Below are 18,173 nucleotides of genomic sequence, written 5' to 3' on the forward strand. Positions count from 1 at the left end.
TCTGGACAAAGAGGTTCTGAGATAGGAAAGGGACTTTGTATTGATTGCATACTTTTAAATATATATATACTCTTTGAGGTTCTTTTACCATGTGAATGTAAAAACTTTTATTTTGAAATAATTATAGATTGACAAAAAATTGCAAAAACAGGAAAAAAAGTCATCTCATGTACCCTTCATCCAGTTTCCCCGAATGATAACACATTTGTATGTCTATATTGCAACATCAAAAATCTGGAAACTGACATGGTACTATCCACAGCATGTATCCTTTTTTTCTCTTTTTAAGCATATTTTTCTGGCTAGGAATTTGACCTAAAATTAACAAGATAAAATACTACCATAAAATATGCTGAGGGGATTGGTGAACAAGGTTTTTGTAGACGATGCTAACAACAAATGTCCACCATTGTATAAGTATTTAGCTGAGTTTTTAATAGTTCCTTGGTAAAATCTTTCATCACAGCATTGTAAGACTGGTTACTTGAAAAAAAAAAAACACTTAATTTTGTAAGTAGAAATTTTACCTGCTTGCTCAGAATGAATATAATAGCATTAAAATCATCTATTTTGTGTTACTAATAATAAAAACCTCCATGGGACATTTTATGGGTTTTTTAAATCATGAAATTAAACAGATTATTTGTTTTACATTGGTAGAATTTATGGTCAATAATTAGAATACATAAAATTTTGAGTCCTTAGCTTAATTTACTATTTAAACTTCATCTAATATTTTATTCTTAACCATAGAGGTTTGTGTTTGGCCAGGGATTAAGTCTACATGAATTTTAATTTATTTAGGCTCTTTTGAAAGAATTATTTTCTTTTAAATTAAGTGTTAAGCTGTAAATATTTTTTTAGTCCTCTCTCTCAGAAGAGTGGTGGGTTTTATAAATTATATTTAATCTTCACAGGCTTGCTGAACTGTAGATTCATTAGATGTATTCTTTTGTAATCAGTGACTTACATTTTGATAATTTTATTTCTATAAAACAAAACATGCATTTCTCAGAGAACAGGCAAAATGTTACCCAGGTTAGAATTAATGCATTTTGGTAGTAATGGTGTTATTTTGGGAGGTGGGAGAGGGTAGAATGAAGTTTATAGATGATTTACTGGAAACAGTTTTGATTCATAAGGACTGACCTCCAAGAAAGGTTGTAGCTTCCTTCTACTTGTAAGTTTATGAAGAATCAGTTATAGCTGTTTCGGGAAAGGGGGCCTGAGCATGAAGTATATCAGATTTATCAACTCAAAGGAGTTCTTATTACAAAAATTTAATTCTGTAATTTGGGGAGTTCCTTTACTCGATTTGTAATTGTGATTATGACTCAACACAAAGCTAAAAGGAACTTTGGAACAAAGCAGGGTAACTTTTTTTTTTTAACAGTATTCTACTTACAGATATATATAATTTTAAGATATCTTCAGCTTTCTAACACACCAAAGGAACATTTAAGTTCTTAAGAAATAGGTAAAGTATATTGGCTATGTAAAAGATCATGAGCCAGGTGCTTTTCCAAGAAGTTACCTCCCTTATTCTCAGAGCTGAACCTCCTCTAGGAATGTGCTAGATAAGATAAATGGCATATTATGAACATGGTTTAATCTTTGGATCCATGTTTATAGTTTCACAACTAACATTTGTGCTTAAAGTACATAATATACACAACTCGATTTATTTTAGGTCATTATAGATAGTTGCTTGTTTGCTTTCACAGTCTTACTGTTATGGAAGAAAAGGCATGTGTTTTGACGAGTAACATTAGGTCCAGGTTTGAATCCTCTTCCTAGCATTATGTCTTTGAGAAAATTATTTGGCCTCAGTTTCCTCAACTGTAAAATGAGAATGTTGCTCAGGTTTATTGGAAGGACTTACTAAGATAATGTGTGCCTGCCATAAAGTGAACAGCCATTGTGTTCTTTTCCTGTGCCTTGTTGGTTTATTAATTAGCATTTATATCAAGGGGAGAACAGAAGAAAGACGAAGTAGTCAAAATGTGTCCAGTTTGAAAAAGAGAAGAAATTTGCACTTTTTTTATTTTAAACAAGTAGCCATGATGTCTCTGTCCACATTACTAAAGATAAAGAAAAAAGTTGGTTTCTCGTAAAGAATTTTCTAAAATTATGAGATCAAGTTAGATTACCTTTGCCTTCACCGGTTTTAACTTGTGAAGCTGGAGGTTCTTATCTGGCCTCTTGACTTCCCAGTGATGTTGCAAGTGATCTGTTGTGATAAGTGTAAGGAGATCTGAGAGGAAAAGCTGTTATGGGGACCCAGTTGGGATGAATTAAAAGATGAACAGCATGGAAAGTCAATCTGTCTCACTTGTAGCATTGATAATTTAAGGGAGTTTTGCTTTTCCTGTGAATGTGATTGTGATTGGCTTTGTTTAAACACTAAATTCAAGGTTATTTGGTTCTTTTGGGGTGGCAATTCCAGTAAATAAATAAAACTTTATCATATATATATAGAAGGTCTTTCTTCCTGTGTTTCTATAATTCTGTATTTCTGTTCCTTCCCTTCATAGCCACAATTTTTAATTCATCTGTAAATCTAATCAAGGCTTGATTTTTTTTTTTTTTTTTTTATTCTAAGGAATATTCGCAGCTCTTCATTTCCCCAGTACTTCTACGGTAGCAATTATAACACTTGATTTAAAATTACTTCAGGCCAGGCACAGTATCTCACTCTTATAATCCCTGCACTTTGGGAGGGCCAAGGCCTCAGGATTGCTTGAGGCAAAGAGTTCACAACCAGCCTGAACAATATAGTGAGACCCCATCTCTACCAAAAGAATTAGCCAAACATGGTCACACAGGCCTGTAGTCCTAGCTACTCAAGAGGATTGCTTGAGCCCAGGCACTTGAGGTTACAGTGAGCTGTGGTCATGCCACTGTACTCTAGCCTGGGTGACAGAGCAAGATCCTGTCTCTTAAAAAAAAAAAAATTATTTCAGTTTGAGTATGCATGTACACATAAACACTCCTTAATCTGAAGTATGATTTATTCATACTACCACCATTTTGGGGTATCTAATTGTATACCAGGTATATATATATACATTATGCTGGGAGTACAAAAAAGAAAGACAGGAAGCCTCTCAGGGAGCTTAAGTTCAGAAACTGGTTAACCATCAAAATATGATGTAGCAAACGCAATAATATAAAGAAAACAAGGTATATTATAATACATCACGTGAAGGAAGCAAACTTGAAGAAAATTATTCATTCTGCTTCAGTTGATTTTTCTTATTTTAAAAGATCTCTTCTGGGTATCTGTAGTCAAAAAAAAGATTTAAAAAGATAAAAACAAAAGCACTAGTTAACTCTAAACACAATGGAAAACATCTTAATACCCTCATGAAACAGTATTTTTAAACCATGTGTTGGGGTTTTGAAACAGAATACCCTCTAATTTGCTAAAGACTATCATATTGATACCTTTATTGTAAATCTGTCTATTTAAAGCAGAGCTTCTCAAACTTTAGTGTCTATCAGAATCACCTGGAGAGTTTGTTAAACTAGATTACCTGGCCCTATCCCAAGAGTAATTAATTCTGTAAGGCTAGGGTAGGTCCAAATATTTACATTTCTAACAAGTTCCAAAGTGATACCCATGCTTTTAGTCCAGGGACTGCACTTTGAGAACTGATTTATCTGAACTCAAAAAATTTTAATGGCTTCCTAATGTGAACCTAGTATGAATGGCTTCCTAATTGTTTCAAATCTTATTACTGTCGGTATGTATCTGAGCTCCTATGTGCCAAGCACTGTATTCACTTCTTCACAGAGGTGAAGATATTGAACCTCCCTCAAGGAGCTCAATGTAATAGGATCAACAGTGGTAGTATTAAGTAAAAGTAACCACTGTCATGTATTGCATGCTCAGTGTGCCAAGTATTATTTAAACTCATTTAATCCTCACCGGAGTTTTATGAATTAGGGGCATATAATCTTTATTTTAGATGAAAAAACAGGTCTAGAAAGGTTAAATAGTTTCCCAGAATTCACACAGTGAGTATATGGAAGAGCCAGAATTTGCTATTATGCCTTCTTGCCTTATATTAAAAGTTTGTGAAGATTGGTGGACCACAGGAGGGATGGACTAATTGGCTCTACCTTAGGAAATGAGACAGCATCACAGAAGAGATGACACTGGAACATCTTAAGGAACGAGTGAAAGATAGCCAGAAGAATTGGAACTATGAGCATTTCCACCTGAGGAAGTAGTTTCTGCAAAGCCAAGGAAACCTGAGAGAACATATGTTCCACACACTGTAAATAGAAGACCATAACACAATAGGCCAGATGAAGTATAAGAGGAAAAGAGACCGTATAAAGCAGAGGTCAAGGTCATGGTCATGAAGAATTTTGTATACCAGGTTAAGAAATTTTTAAAATAGAATTAGTTCTTTGTGTTCTTTCTCCTTTCATCTCTGTAAGCCAGTGGTTCTCAAAGCATGGTCACAAGGCAGAATTAGCATCATCCGGGAACTTGTTAGATATGCACATTCCTGGATCCCACCCCACACCTACCGAATAAGAAACTCCAAGATGGAGCCCAGCAATCTGTGTTTTAACAAGACCTCCAGATGACTCCACTGCATGCTAAAGTTTGAGACCACTGCAGTAAGTTGTAGAATTCTCGAATAACAGCCCTCAAAATAGTCAAAGGTCACTATGGTGATAGTAATTTTTTTTACTTAATCCTCAATATGATAGTAACTATAGTAATAGCAATTAGCTCTGTAACTGATTTAATTCTGTTAGAGTACAGTACTCAACAAACTTGAAATATTAATGCCTTTTAAGCGATATATATCTTCAGCATGATCCATTTATACCTTACAAACCTGTTTCCTCTGTTGCCATAAAAGAGGTCTGAGTCAGGACAAGAGTTTGTTAAATCAGCATTCAAAGAGTAGCATGCTAATTATTCTTCCTTAGCTATGGGAATGCTTTGGAAACTTGCTTACTGATTTTAATTATCTAAAAAAAAAAAAGAAAAACAGTACACCCTTTTAAGGTTTTTTTCCCTCCATCTGTTTGTTAATATGTAAAACTGGTATATAAAAGTTATCATTTAAGGTGTTTTATTTAAACCAAGTGTGTTGAAGAAATTAAATGTTTTTGTCATGAAATGACTTAAAGTAATTAAATCTTTCCTTGACATACAACTAGAAACAAGGTATAATCTAGGATTCTCAAGCAAACTCAAAATGCCTGTTACTTTTTTTTTTTTACCAAAATGTGTTCAGTATTTGTGGTGAATATATCTACATCGGATCTGGCACTGGACTTTACACTAAAGGCTTATGGTTTATGTAGTGGTTCTATAGTTTATAATTACATATAGTCATACTTTACACAACTTTATAAGCATTTAAAGCCCAACATATATGAAGTGTTTATTAATGATTTATATATCCTTTGCAGTTTATTAGATATACAGAGACCCTTTTCATCTTAGAAATAGTAGCAGCAAGAAGTGAAGTAGTATGGCGTAATTAATGTTGGTTAATGCTCAAATAAACAGACTTAATGTTTTCCATGTAATGATGCAGGGTTTCAGGGATTTAGAAGTGGAAAGTCTATGGAGACATTGATACCCACCCCTTCATTTTACAGATGGGGAAACTGAGTTAAATAGGTGATTTGGTGATGTCACACAGATAGTGAGTAGCAGAGCCAGGATTATAACCAAGTCTACTTGGATTACAATGTAAAAGACAAACTACGTAGGACAGGATATTTCTGATCTCCAATCAGATATATTATAAAATAGTCTTCACCACCAAAATCTTATCAGGTGGAGTATACTTTATGAAGAGTATTTATTAATGTTTTATATAAAAAAATTCTTTCAGAGACCTCTTTTTATATTGATACAGTCGGCTTAAGTATCAGATGTTTCTTTACAAGAGCAATTTAAAAAGCCTAGTAACTGTTTTTCAAAATTTAAAAAAATACCAAGAAAGGATATGGATTCTTGCTATTCTTACTACTTTAACACATGGGAGGACCGTCAAAGAGGACAATTATTCAACCTTCTGTATAATTATCATACAACTGCTAAGGTGATACTGGAACTTGGGATGTACTTACTAGCTAGACTACTTCCAATTATTTCCAGTAAAAACTGGTCCAAACCACATACCTTATTAGGTAGTTTTTGCCAGCAAGTAACCTACAATCAAAGCATGTAGGTATGCCAGAATGTTGAGTGTCTTGTTAACCAACCCTGCCCAAAAGCCCTCTGAATCAGTTTTAGAATCCAGTTCTAAAAATTTTAAAAAACAGATGTTAAAATATAAAAATTACAAAGAAAAGTCATCTTCTGAATTTTATGCAACAAGTAGGATTTCCACATGAAAAGCAATTAGGATACACAATTGGTTAATGAAGAAGTTTCACTGCTCATTTAAAATATATCCTTTCAAGACCACTGAACTGAGAACTTCTGTATAAAATTGAGGGTTGGTTTTAAAGTAGCATGTGTATATCATAGGCAAATTAGTAATGTTGGAACTACAAAGGATTTTTTTTTTTTAGAAGTCATTAATTTACTGAGACCTTCATTTTAAAAACGAGCTGAGTGCTGAATTATGAGAATAGACTGAAGCTATTTTAAATTACTCTATTTGGTTTTAAGTAAAACACAAATGTATTTTACATTATTTGAAGAATTGGAAGGGAAGTTAAATTTTTTTAGAATAATTTAATGAAATATTCTAATTTTTTCCAGTGCATCTGGGGGAGGTGTTGTAGCCATTGACAACAAAATAGAACAAGCAATGGTAAGTAAGTTTGTGGTTCTCCCATTTCATAGATTGTTGGTTGTATGAAACACTTAGTTTTTCTGAATTCTAGAAAACAAAATTTTTTTAAACCAAAGATGACCAAAGTTTATTTTCTGATAATGAGATTTAGTTGAAGATGCTAGAACATTGAGAACTTTCAGTCTAGAATGGAGTAAATATTTCTCCCATTTGACCATCCCACATTTCATGCATTACCTTTGAAGGGGCAGGGGGGCATACATAATTAAATGTAATATGTTCCCAAAATATTTCAATATTGAAAATAGTTTATAGATAAAAAGTATTAAAGTGAAAACTTCAGCTGGAAATCTGATTCAAGTTTCTTATATAAGATATAAATAAGGACTGTTAGTCTTAAACTAAATCCTAAGATTTTATAGATTTTTTTTTTTTTTTTTTTGAGACAGAGTCTCGCTGTGTTGCCCAGGCTAGAGTGAGTGCCGTGGCGTCAGCCTAGCTCACAGCAACCTCAAACTCCTGGGCTTAAGCGATCCTACTGCCTCAGCCTCCGCAGTAGCTGGGACTACAGGCATGTGCCACCATGCCCGGCTAATTTTTTTCTGTATATATATTTTAGTTGGCCAGATAATTTCTTTCTATTTTTTTAGTGGAGACGGGGTCTCACTGTTGCTGAGGCTGGTCTCAAACTCCTGACCTCAAGCAATCCACCCACCTCGGCCTCCCAGAGTGCTAGGATTTACAGGCGTGAGCCACCGCGCCCGGCCAAAATCCTAAAATTTTAAAGTCAGAAATTGCAAGTCAAGATTGGTCCAAGTGCAGTGGTGTTTACGACTAATTGATCACAGCTAGTTACGTATTCCTTTGTTCCTTCTCTACTCCCACTGCTTCACTTGACCAGACCAGTAAAAAAAAACAAATAAAAACAATAATTAGAATGAAAAAAAAAGAAATTACAAGTCACTTTATCTCTAAAGTAGTACTATGACTAGTTTAACATCAGACAACTTTGGAATATTACTTCTTTGTTCTCTTGATCTAACCTCTAACATGTGATTTTAATTTTTTTTTTTTAATTCTAAGCTTATAACTGACAATGTGAGGAGCTAATATTTTTGGAAATTCCAGACTCTGAAAAGAAAATCATGGGATTGCTCCTCTAGTTGGGAACTGGATTTTTTTCACCCCATCTCTCTTAGGCTCAGTCAAGATATAGCAGAAATATTAAAAAGCAAGAGCAGGAAAATTAATACACCTTGTGTTTATAAGGCACCAAGTAGGCCAGAACCAAATAGCTCCAACTTTCCCTTTCACTCTTTTTTTTTGACATTCCTAATTTTGTTTTTCACAGGATCTGGTGAAAAGCCATTTGATGTATGCAGTAAGAGAAGAAGTGGAAGTTTTAAAGGAACAAATAAAAGAATTAGTTGAAAGAAACTCTTTACTTGAACGAGAAAATGCACTCTTAAAATCTCTTTCAAACAATGATCAATTATCCCAACTCCCGGCCCAACAGGCCAATCCTGGTAGCACTTCTCAACAGCAAGCAGTGATAGCACAGCCTCCGCAGCCAACGCAACCTCCACAGCAGCCGAATGTCTCCTCAGCATAAAGCTTTCTTAAGCCTCATTAAGAAAAAACTGAAAGCAATCTATCCTTGTGTGCCACTGGTGTTCTTTCCACTTTATATGAAAGCAAGTAGCCATGCTTTGGTTGTGTGTTTGGCCTTTTCAGTATTAGACAATCATTCTACAAGAGCTTTTCCTCTTTCTGAGATGTCATGCAGCATTGTTGATGTCCAGTTCTATGTCATCGGGACACAAGGAGAATAAGAGATGGGGTTTATTAAAGCGAGCAAAGTCTGCATTTTACCTGGTGCGCATGAGTGGGGTCTTTAAGAGTTTGGGTGGCTCTCCCACGTTTCCTATTACCCGTGGATTTACCCTGAGCCTTCCTATCACATTATAAATAATAGTTCATCTAAAGAGCCACTTTTCTTTTAATATCAGTAACATTTGCCTATATAAGTTTTCATTTATTTGTGTTTTATTTATTACAGGGCTGCTATTTTCATAATGTACATGAACAATGTCACAGAACTTTTTTAATTTTTTTGAATAATTATCAGTAAAGGAATTGAAAGACAGGATTGCATTTAATAGATAAAACGTTTAGGCAATAATTGAACAAAAGAATCCTGGCATATTTCTAACACTAATGGCAATTTACCTTTGGTATTTATTTTCAGTAGTAAAGACCCAGCTTGAATGTAAATTTTGTATAGTGTAAGTATGAAGAACATAGTGCAACTGTACAGGTAGTCACCAGTTATTGTGATATAATAAATAATTGGGCTATTTTGATGAAGAAAACTTTGTTCATTTGTTTCTACTTTCTAATAGAGAAATTGCCACGATTCCTCTGCTTTTCAACATTTCGTATGACTTTTTTTTTTTTTTTCGGGTGGGAATAAAAAGCTGTGAAATTGTTCAACCTACTTTGTAACCAAAGAAGCAAAGCTGTGTAATGGAGTTTTTTTTTTTATAATGCACATTCTTTATGTATTTTTATTTAGTGTTTTCTTGGTCACAATTTTCTTTGCTGTCTAGCATGATCTGCATGACCTATAATCTTTGAACCACTTTCGTACCTCATGTTTTTAATCCAGCACTCTTATTGTAATATGTACTAGTCTGTGAACAATGTCAAATAAAGAACGAACAGGTAGTATGGTGGAGCTGAGCTAGTGTACAATACACTAGTTGTAAAAAAAAAAAAATTGAAGTGAGCCATCTTTTGTTCATTTAAAATGGTGTTTTGAATTTCGTATGCAGAAAACGTTTTGTTACATTGCAGATTTTAATGTATTTAATAAATGCAACATGCAGATTAAGTGGAGTGTATACTGAGTATTTAAATTAAAATGTACATTTCATAAATACAGTTTCAAGAGGAAGCATCATTTTGTGTATACTAACACATTAAGTGTATGTCAGAAATTGATGTATAAATATATATTTTAACACATTTTCTGAAATTAAACTGCAGTTTTGTTGAAATGTTTGGCTCTATATGTGTTCAAAATTTGACTAGATTTGTATTTTCACAGTTCAAAATATTCCTTAAATGAAAACCTATGTTATTAATGACTTAATGATAGTTCTTAAATTTTGAAAGTAAAATAATTTAAAGAATGCAAAAATAATGAGCAATATTTGTACTCAATATTTATCTTATGTTAATGATACTTAAATAGAAATCCTTGTCTACCAAAACTTTTACTTGAATTCAGAGTGGTGCCTGCAGAAATTGACAGGTGCTGTGTCTGTAGCCAGCTGGCTAATCAGGAGTTAATGAGAACCATTAGTTCTCCATGTTAAAGAGGATAAATGTTCTTTATTTGAAACAAAAACTTAATCAGATTAGCCACAAATAAGAAGCATCAATGTACATGGGCTTACCAAATATTTTATATTCTGGTTGTGCTGCAGGATATGAACAAAATTTTAATATTAATAACATTAGAAATGAAGGAACTGAAGTACACAGGCTTGAGTACACAACCCTAAGAATGTGGAGCAAGTCTAAGTAGAGCCACCACAGGTGAGATAGAATGTGCAACTTTGCTGTTGAAATGTTAACCAAAAGGTTTGCTGGATGTGCCCCCCTCCAGTGCTAATAGTGTTATACAGGCAGGAAAAAACAAGTATTAGAAAATGCTTGGGATTTTTGTGAAAATGGATAAATTTTTGGTTCTGTGGATAGAAAAACAGTTTATAAACAATTTATAAAGTAATAGTACTGTCCAAGGAAATGAATAATATGTTTAAGTTTAAAATGGTAACTAATAGCAATTATTCCTTTTACATTTAAAAAAACAATAGAAAAGGAGAGAAAATGAATAATTCAAAGGAATGGCAGTTTCTCAAGTTTCAACCTCTAGTAACCTAAGAAATGCAAATTAATATTTTTAATGAATTGTTATAACTGTCTTTTAAATAGCAGGACTTAAAGTAGAAAGGCAAGCTTTCCTGTGTATTTCTAGAAAGTAATTTGGCAATATATATCCAGAGCCTTAAATATTATGAAGCTTTTCAGTACAGTGACATGAGAAGATACTCAACTCATGGTGCAATGTTCAAAAATGCAGAATTATTGTAGTGCCTGTCCTCTGTTCTCCCATCATCCCCCTCTTCCCTCAAAGCCCAAACTATGCCCCCCACCACCACCAAAAAAAAAAAAAAAGCTGTGAAAGGAAGCCTTTGCATCCAAACCTACTCCCATGAGGTGCACCCACATTCCAAAGTCAGGAACAAACTTAAGGGAGGGAAAGCTGTTAGACTTTTCAGCCTCAGACAGATTGTATTTGGAAATACCAAGCATTCCCCCAATTGATTGTTTAGAATCTTAAGTAACTTTGTTTAACCTTGAAGACTTTGGGTCTCCTGCTCCAAATATTAATGGAATAATAACTGAACTCTCAATTTGGGGGCACAGTCTTACAGGAATGCCATCTATCTTTAATTTTACTCAGTGCAATGCCCATAGACCAAGGTGCCACCTAAGCTTTCCAGTTTAGCCAACCAGTAAATCATAAGTAAAAATTTTTCTATATGGTCATTGTCTACAATTCAAACCTAACTTGCCCCAAAGAAAATTTATTTTAGGTCCAATATGATCTCATAGCTTGCCACAGCAAAAATAAATAGTAAGGGGTAGGAGGCATTAAATATAATTGTGTGTTCAAAATGGCTAGATTTTTCCAATTCTATTTGTAATGTTCTAAGCTAAGTATTGAAATAAGAATGTTTTAAAGTCGAGCCTCCAGTGATTGATCATCACAACTGCCATTATTCACAAGAGTTATCACAGGTTAGAGATTATATGTTTCTAAATTGGAAACACTATTAACTCCTGGACTTTTTTTTTTTAAGTGTCTTGAATGTAACCATAATACCTCTGTTCTTCATGGAAATTTATCTTTGTAGAACCAGAAACAAAATATTAGCTAGTTTTCTGGAAACAAATTTTTAACACATTAACTGCCATGTGAGTTGTATTTAACTCATGCTAGTTTTGAGCCTGGGGCCTGGTGAAGCCTATGTAACCCACACGACTCTTTACCTTGGGAGCCACGTGAACTATTTTTCAAGTTGTCCATAACTCATGTACAGAAAGCCACAAATTTTTCATTAAAGTAAAAAGGATCATTTTATTTTTGAAGTTTGTATTCCATTTTCTTAATAAAACACTGTGGTCCCAAGAGAAAAATTTTTTTCTAGTGTGGCAGTCAATGCGTTAAGATGATTTGAAGTCATTTTTAAAGAAAACTTTATAGCTCAGTGACTGGCACGTTGTGATGTGACTCAATTCTCTTCAATAATCCTGTTAAAAGGACAAAACCCAGCCCTCAAATTCACAATTTATGGATGTGAGGGTGATCTGGCTGTGACATCTGTCCTACCCCATTGATCGCCACAGTTGATTCGGCTTATCTGGCTGGCTAGACGGGTGCCCCCTTCCTCCCTCACCGCTCCACGTGCGTCCGTCTGAAGCTGTGCTTGTTTGAAGAGGACCTTACCCCCATAGAGGAGCACCGTTCTTCAGTCAAGAGTATACGAGTAGCTGCACTACCCTGCTAGAACCTCCAAACAAGCTCTCTCAAGATTCGCAGTTTAGTTGAGGCTGTAGACAAACTATGGAATGCAACAAGAAACATTTTTATGAACAGTCAAGGGTGGATGGCTTTGTCAGGGTAGGTTTCCTCAGAGGTGACATCTGAGTCTTGAAGGTTACAACAAGGGTTAGCCAAGGGGAAGGACATTCCAGGCACAAGAAAACAGTGCTCAAAAAGACTTAAAGGAGAGCATAAACAAGGTTCCTAGTGTAGCCACAGAATTTCACTGGACACAGGCAGGCAATGACTGTCCCATTGACCTTAGTAGTTGGCATTTAGTCAGAAAGCCAGAATGATTTGTTTAATATTGAACAGTGGGATATCATGCTCAAATTGTGCTGGATATTGTGCACAATTCCGGTGGCAGATGGAAGATTGATCAGGGTGGCTGAAACTAGAAGCTGAGAAATAATTTATGAGGGACAACAATAATCCAAAACATAAATGATGGAAAGGTAAAGTAACATAGCCAATTTTTTGAAGCTCATGAAGAAGCTTGTCTTGGGTCTTTCTGTACCATTTCCCCCTCCACAATGAACATTCCATTCCCAACATCAGGAAAGATCAAAGAGCCCCAACTAATACTTGAAAGTTTGGGTCATTTCCTTTCAGCAGTCATATATATCTCTATGAAATGAAAGTCTTTGTTTCCTACTAAAGAAATTTCAAGAATTTAACAAGAGTTGGGGCGGGGGAGGGAAGAGGAGCCTTTGCTGTCACCTTATGCCTCTGTATCAATTCAGCTCTAAAGGTAAACTAAATTTAATCCTTTTATGGTGACTAGGGTTAACATGATTCCAAAGCCTTTCCCTAAAATGTATCCCTTGCTTGCTGGAAAGGTTCATATGGATTCTGGCCTTGTGGCAGGTACTGACAGCCCAAGTCAGAATAGATTTCCTAGACGTTAGCCTTTCGTTCTGTGACATAGATCAATCCAGCAGACTTCTTTTCTTCTCCAAGTCCCTTGGCTATGCAAAACTGGATCATTTCTCCCACCTCCATCTGCCTCAAGCCTCCTAATAATTTATATTTCTTTCTAGCAATACTAATAGTTTATTACTTAGTGATGTATATTTGCACTTTACCCCTTTTCATCATTCCAGAATACATCCCTGTCTCACATATTTCTGTACCAGATCACAGGATTTCTATAGCAAGATCTCTTTAAATACGTGGATTCCCTTTACAGGTGGAAGGGTTACTTACTAATACAGTGTTATTGTAACTATTTCCTTTGTGTGGGTACAATTAGTATGACATACTGTGTTCACAGATGAAAAATGCTACGTGAAGAACTATACAAAGCAAGTTAAAGTTCACACTGTTTTGTTTTTTAAATGGAATCATCAAATAAGAAAAATGAAGCCGGGTGTGGTGGCTCACGCCTGTAATCCTAGCACTCTGGGAGGCTGAGGTGGGAGGATCGCTCGAGGTCAGGAGTTCAAGACCAGCCTGAGCAAGAGCGAGACCCCCGTCTCTACTAAAAAATAGAAAGAAATTAGCTGGACAACTAAAAATATATAGAAAAAATTAGCCGGGCATGGTGGTGCATGCCTGTAGTCCCAGCTACTCGGGAGGCTGAAACAGAAGGATTGCTTGAGCCCAGGAGTTTGAGGTTGCTGTGAGTTAGGCTGACGCCATGGCACTCACTCTAGCCCGGGCAACAGAGTGAGACTCTGTCTCAAAAAAAAAAAAAAAAAAAAAAAAAAGAAAAGAAAAGAAAAATGAAACAAACTTTCAAGATTGGTGATGGCAAACTAAGAAGCTGGTATTTTGCACTGGCACAGTCCACTTGGTCGTTGAGTTTCTTCAACATACCTGGATGGTGAGTTTGCTTTATTTTTCCTGCTCACCAGGGAAACTGATAGATTAAGGCAGTCTGGGGACTTTCCCCCCATCTATGTCATGGGATCAGAGTATCTAAGTTTACAAACAAACAGTCCACAGAAGCATATTTATCCCTTTCAAGGAGGGAAGGAAAAGGTGTGCTAACTTAGATCATAAAAATAACTGAATTTTAAAACAGGGCAAATGCCGTGGTTCAACTTTGCCATAAAAAAAGTTGAGGTCATCTTTTCATTCTTTTGCATGCCTGTGATATTTCCATATAACAACTGTAAATTGCTCTTGCCTGCTGCAATCCAAAATGCTTTTCAAAGCACAGTTCTTGCCATCATTTCACAGGCAAGCAATATATCTATAGATAAATCATATCTGAGGAAGTCCACGGACAGCAAGGGAACATTTTCCCCACCCTTGGGATTGAAATAATATCAGGTTAGTGTCTAATTCTAGATCTCCTTCTAAAAAGTAATAAATACATATATCACTTGGTCAGGTGGCAGATTTGCATGGACAGAAAAAGATAAATACATATAACTTTGTAAAGTCACAAAAGTGAAGTTTTAATAAATTTGGGTTTTATTTTTTATTTTATAGAAACAATATTGAAATACAATTTAATTCTATTTCAATTTAGGTATTGCATCTTGTACTAGGTGTTTGGGGATAGAAAGGTGAGTGGGACATGATTTGTGTGCTCCAGGAGCTCATGGTCCAATGTAAATGTAAAAGCTAAAGTGCCATATTGTATATTCAGAGTACATGTCACAGTTTATGAACCTCATCTCATTTGTAAAATGGAAGGTTCATATAAATCAAAAGTAATATTGCCATTCCATATAAAATCCTTTGATATTGCCAGGAAACAACTTTAAATCACCAAAAGCTTTAACATCAAATAATACTATTAGAAAGAGGGGAACTGGTGAAAAGCTTCCCACTTTGACATTTAGCCTGTGAGGTATCCCCTAAAAAAGAAGAACTAATCTGAGAAAGAAGTTTACATATTTTTTAATACTCTAAGTTTTTAGATAATGGAACTGATTTAAATCAAATTTAACTAGACTAGGATTCATGTGTCATGAATTATATTGTCTCTTGTCTCATAAGGAACACACTCATTATCTCGGCTGACAAAATCAGCTACCATACAATGAACCAAGTTAAGAATAACTCAGGTGACTAATGCCAAAAATAAATCTCTAATAGAGCTGAGAATCCAGAAACACAAACATATATTAAATAAATGATAAAAGTGATATTTCAAATCAGTAGGGAAAGAATGAGTTATTCAACAAATAGTATTGGGACAGCATAATGATTTAGGAAAATAATAGATCTCTCACAAAAAGTAATTCCAGCTACACTGGCAGGAATTGGTCATACATCCTTTCAGAAATTGAAAGCTTGTATACCTTGTCCCTGTGGAAATGCCCATAAGCATAAGCAAAAAGTTTTATAACTAGGTTATGAAAAGATGCTCAACCTCAGTAAAATAAAGGAAGTGCACATTAAAACACAAGAAACTATCTCAGATCCAATCAGCAAATATTAAAAATATGTACAAATCAAAAGGTGGCAAAGTTGTGGAAAAACAGGAATCCTGCATTGCTGGTGAGTGTACAAATTGGCATGGCTACTCTTAAAGTCAATTGAGTAATCCATTAAATTTTTAAATTCACATATCTTGTGACCCAACAATTCCAATTTTTAATATATGCTCTAAAACTTAAAAAAAGGAAAGAAATAATAAACACCCTAAAGAAACACACATGTGTTCACAAGGTAGCTTGTACAATGATATTAACTGCACCTTTGCTTGTACAGTTAACCTCCATTATCCACAATTTTGCTTTCTGAGGTTTCAGTCACCTGTGTTCAACCCCAGTCTGAAAATATTAAATGAAAATTCCAGAAAGAAACCTAAGTTTTAAATTGTGCACTTTTCTGAGTAGTGTGATAAAAATCTCTTGCTGTCCCTCTCTGCCCTGCCCAGGATGTGAATCATCCCTTTGTCTAGCGCATCCTCACTATATATGCTACTTGCCTGCCCGTTAGTCACTTAATATCCATCCCTATTATCAGATTGAAAAAACATAGTACATACAGGGTTCAGTACTATCTGTGGTTCTACCATCCACTGGGGGTCTTGGCATATATCCCCCACAGATAAGGGGGAACTACTGTAATAATATAAAATTGGAAAAATCAAAATACCCATTAAGAAGATGGAATATGATATACATGATAAGGTATTATGTATCAATGAAAAAAATGAGAGACCACCCTATGTACTATCATGGAAAGATCTCTAGGATACAATGTTAAGTTTGTTAAAAGTTTGGGGGAAAAGATCGAAGGACAATACACATAATGCATATGATACCATTGATGTTAAAACACATGCCACACACATTCACGCACACACAAATACTCCATAGTGTACTTCTGTAAGTACATATTTGTGTATTATATAGAGAGAAAGTCTGGAAGGATACTAACCAAACTGTTAACAGTAGTTTGGTGGTGTGTATTAGCTCTAACTGTAATGTTTGATGTTTTTGAATATGCATTCATGTATTGTTTGTGTAATAACAAATTAATAAATTAGAAATAAAATAAAATAGAAGGTGTTTTCTTGTCTGCTGCTAACATCTGCCCTGGTGCCCTGGGTCTCATGGTCTTCAGCCCTCTCCCCCCCAGGGATGTTTTTCTCTCTCTCCCCCATTTCTTCTACTTTGCTCTCTCCTCTGGCTTCTTCTTATCCATATTTATACAGCCTCAATAAATAATTAAATGATAAATAAGTAACCCTCCCCCTCCAACTGACAGTGTGTCCCCTCTGCTTGCTGTGTCAGCCACCTCCTCTGCCCTCCACTTCCTCTTCTGTTCACAACTCATCTGACACAGTCTGGCTGCTGCTCCCTCCGCCCCACTGAAACAGTTCTTGTCAAGGTCACTGATGATCACTCTGTTGCTAATTTCATCTCATACATTTCACTTATCTGATTGAACTGTTTTACCTAATTTCTTTTTATCATCATTTGATTAGTCTACTATATAGTTTTCTCTCATTTCCCAACTTCATTTTTGTAAGGAGTTTCCCTTGTAAAAAGTATATAGCTGAATTTTTTATTTTTTAACCCAATCTGTCTTTTTAATAGGTGAATTTAATCGATTTCTGTTTACTATCATTACTGGCATATTTGGATGTATTTCTGCCATCTTATTTCGTGTTTTCTCCTTAAAATGCTTACTAGTTTTCCCCTCCCCTTTTTCCCTTTTCCTGGCTTTTATTGAATTGTTTGTTTTCTTATCCATTTTTTACCCCTCTTCTGGTTAGGAAGTCATATATTCTATATGCATTCCTCCAGCGGTTCCTTACAATTTTGTTTATTGTTTTGTTGTAGAAATTTTCAGTCATATACAAAAGTAAAGTAAACAGTATAATAGACTCTCACGTACCTATCACACCTAGCTTAAACAATTATCTACTCATGGCCAACCTTCCATTATTTAGACTCCCATCCATTTCCCCCTTGATCCTCTGGATTATTTTGAAGGAAATCCAAGATATCACAGACTTCATCCATATATGTTATATTTCAGCATGTATCTCTAAAAGATAAGGATTCTTTTTTAAAGAGAAATCATAACCATAATACCATTATCCCATCTCAAAATTGATAATTCCTTAATTTCACTAAAAATCTAGTCAATGTCCACATTTCCCTGATTGTTATAAATTTTTATAGTTAATCCAGATCAAAATAAGATCCATACACTGCAACTGATTGTCATGCCTCTAAAGTCTCTTTTAATCTGTAGGTTTCCCACACTTCCCTTTTTCCCTTGAAATTCTTTAAGAA

The 18,173-nt window shown here is 35.0% G+C and overlaps 1 protein-coding gene across 2 annotated transcripts in view; it reads left to right on the top strand.

Moving 5' to 3' along the window:
• TSC22D2 (TSC22 domain family member 2) overlaps positions 1–9,844 on the top strand; it is a 50,419-nt gene extending 40,575 nt beyond the window's left edge. For both annotated transcript variants that reach the window (XM_045539460.1, XM_045539461.1), the window contains 2 exons: positions 6,752–6,803; positions 8,137–9,844. In XM_045539460.1, the coding sequence (XP_045395416.1) occupies positions 6,752–6,803; positions 8,137–8,397 (313 nt within the window). In that variant the 3' untranslated portion in view covers positions 8,398–9,844. The remainder of the gene's footprint in view (positions 1–6,751; positions 6,804–8,136) is intronic.
• The last annotated feature ends 8,329 nt before the right edge of the window (positions 9,845–18,173 follow it).

This window comes from Lemur catta, chromosome 1, assembly GCF_020740605.2.
Source record: "Lemur catta isolate mLemCat1 chromosome 1, mLemCat1.pri, whole genome shotgun sequence".
Classification (NCBI taxonomy): domain Eukaryota; kingdom Metazoa; phylum Chordata; class Mammalia; order Primates; family Lemuridae; genus Lemur; species Lemur catta.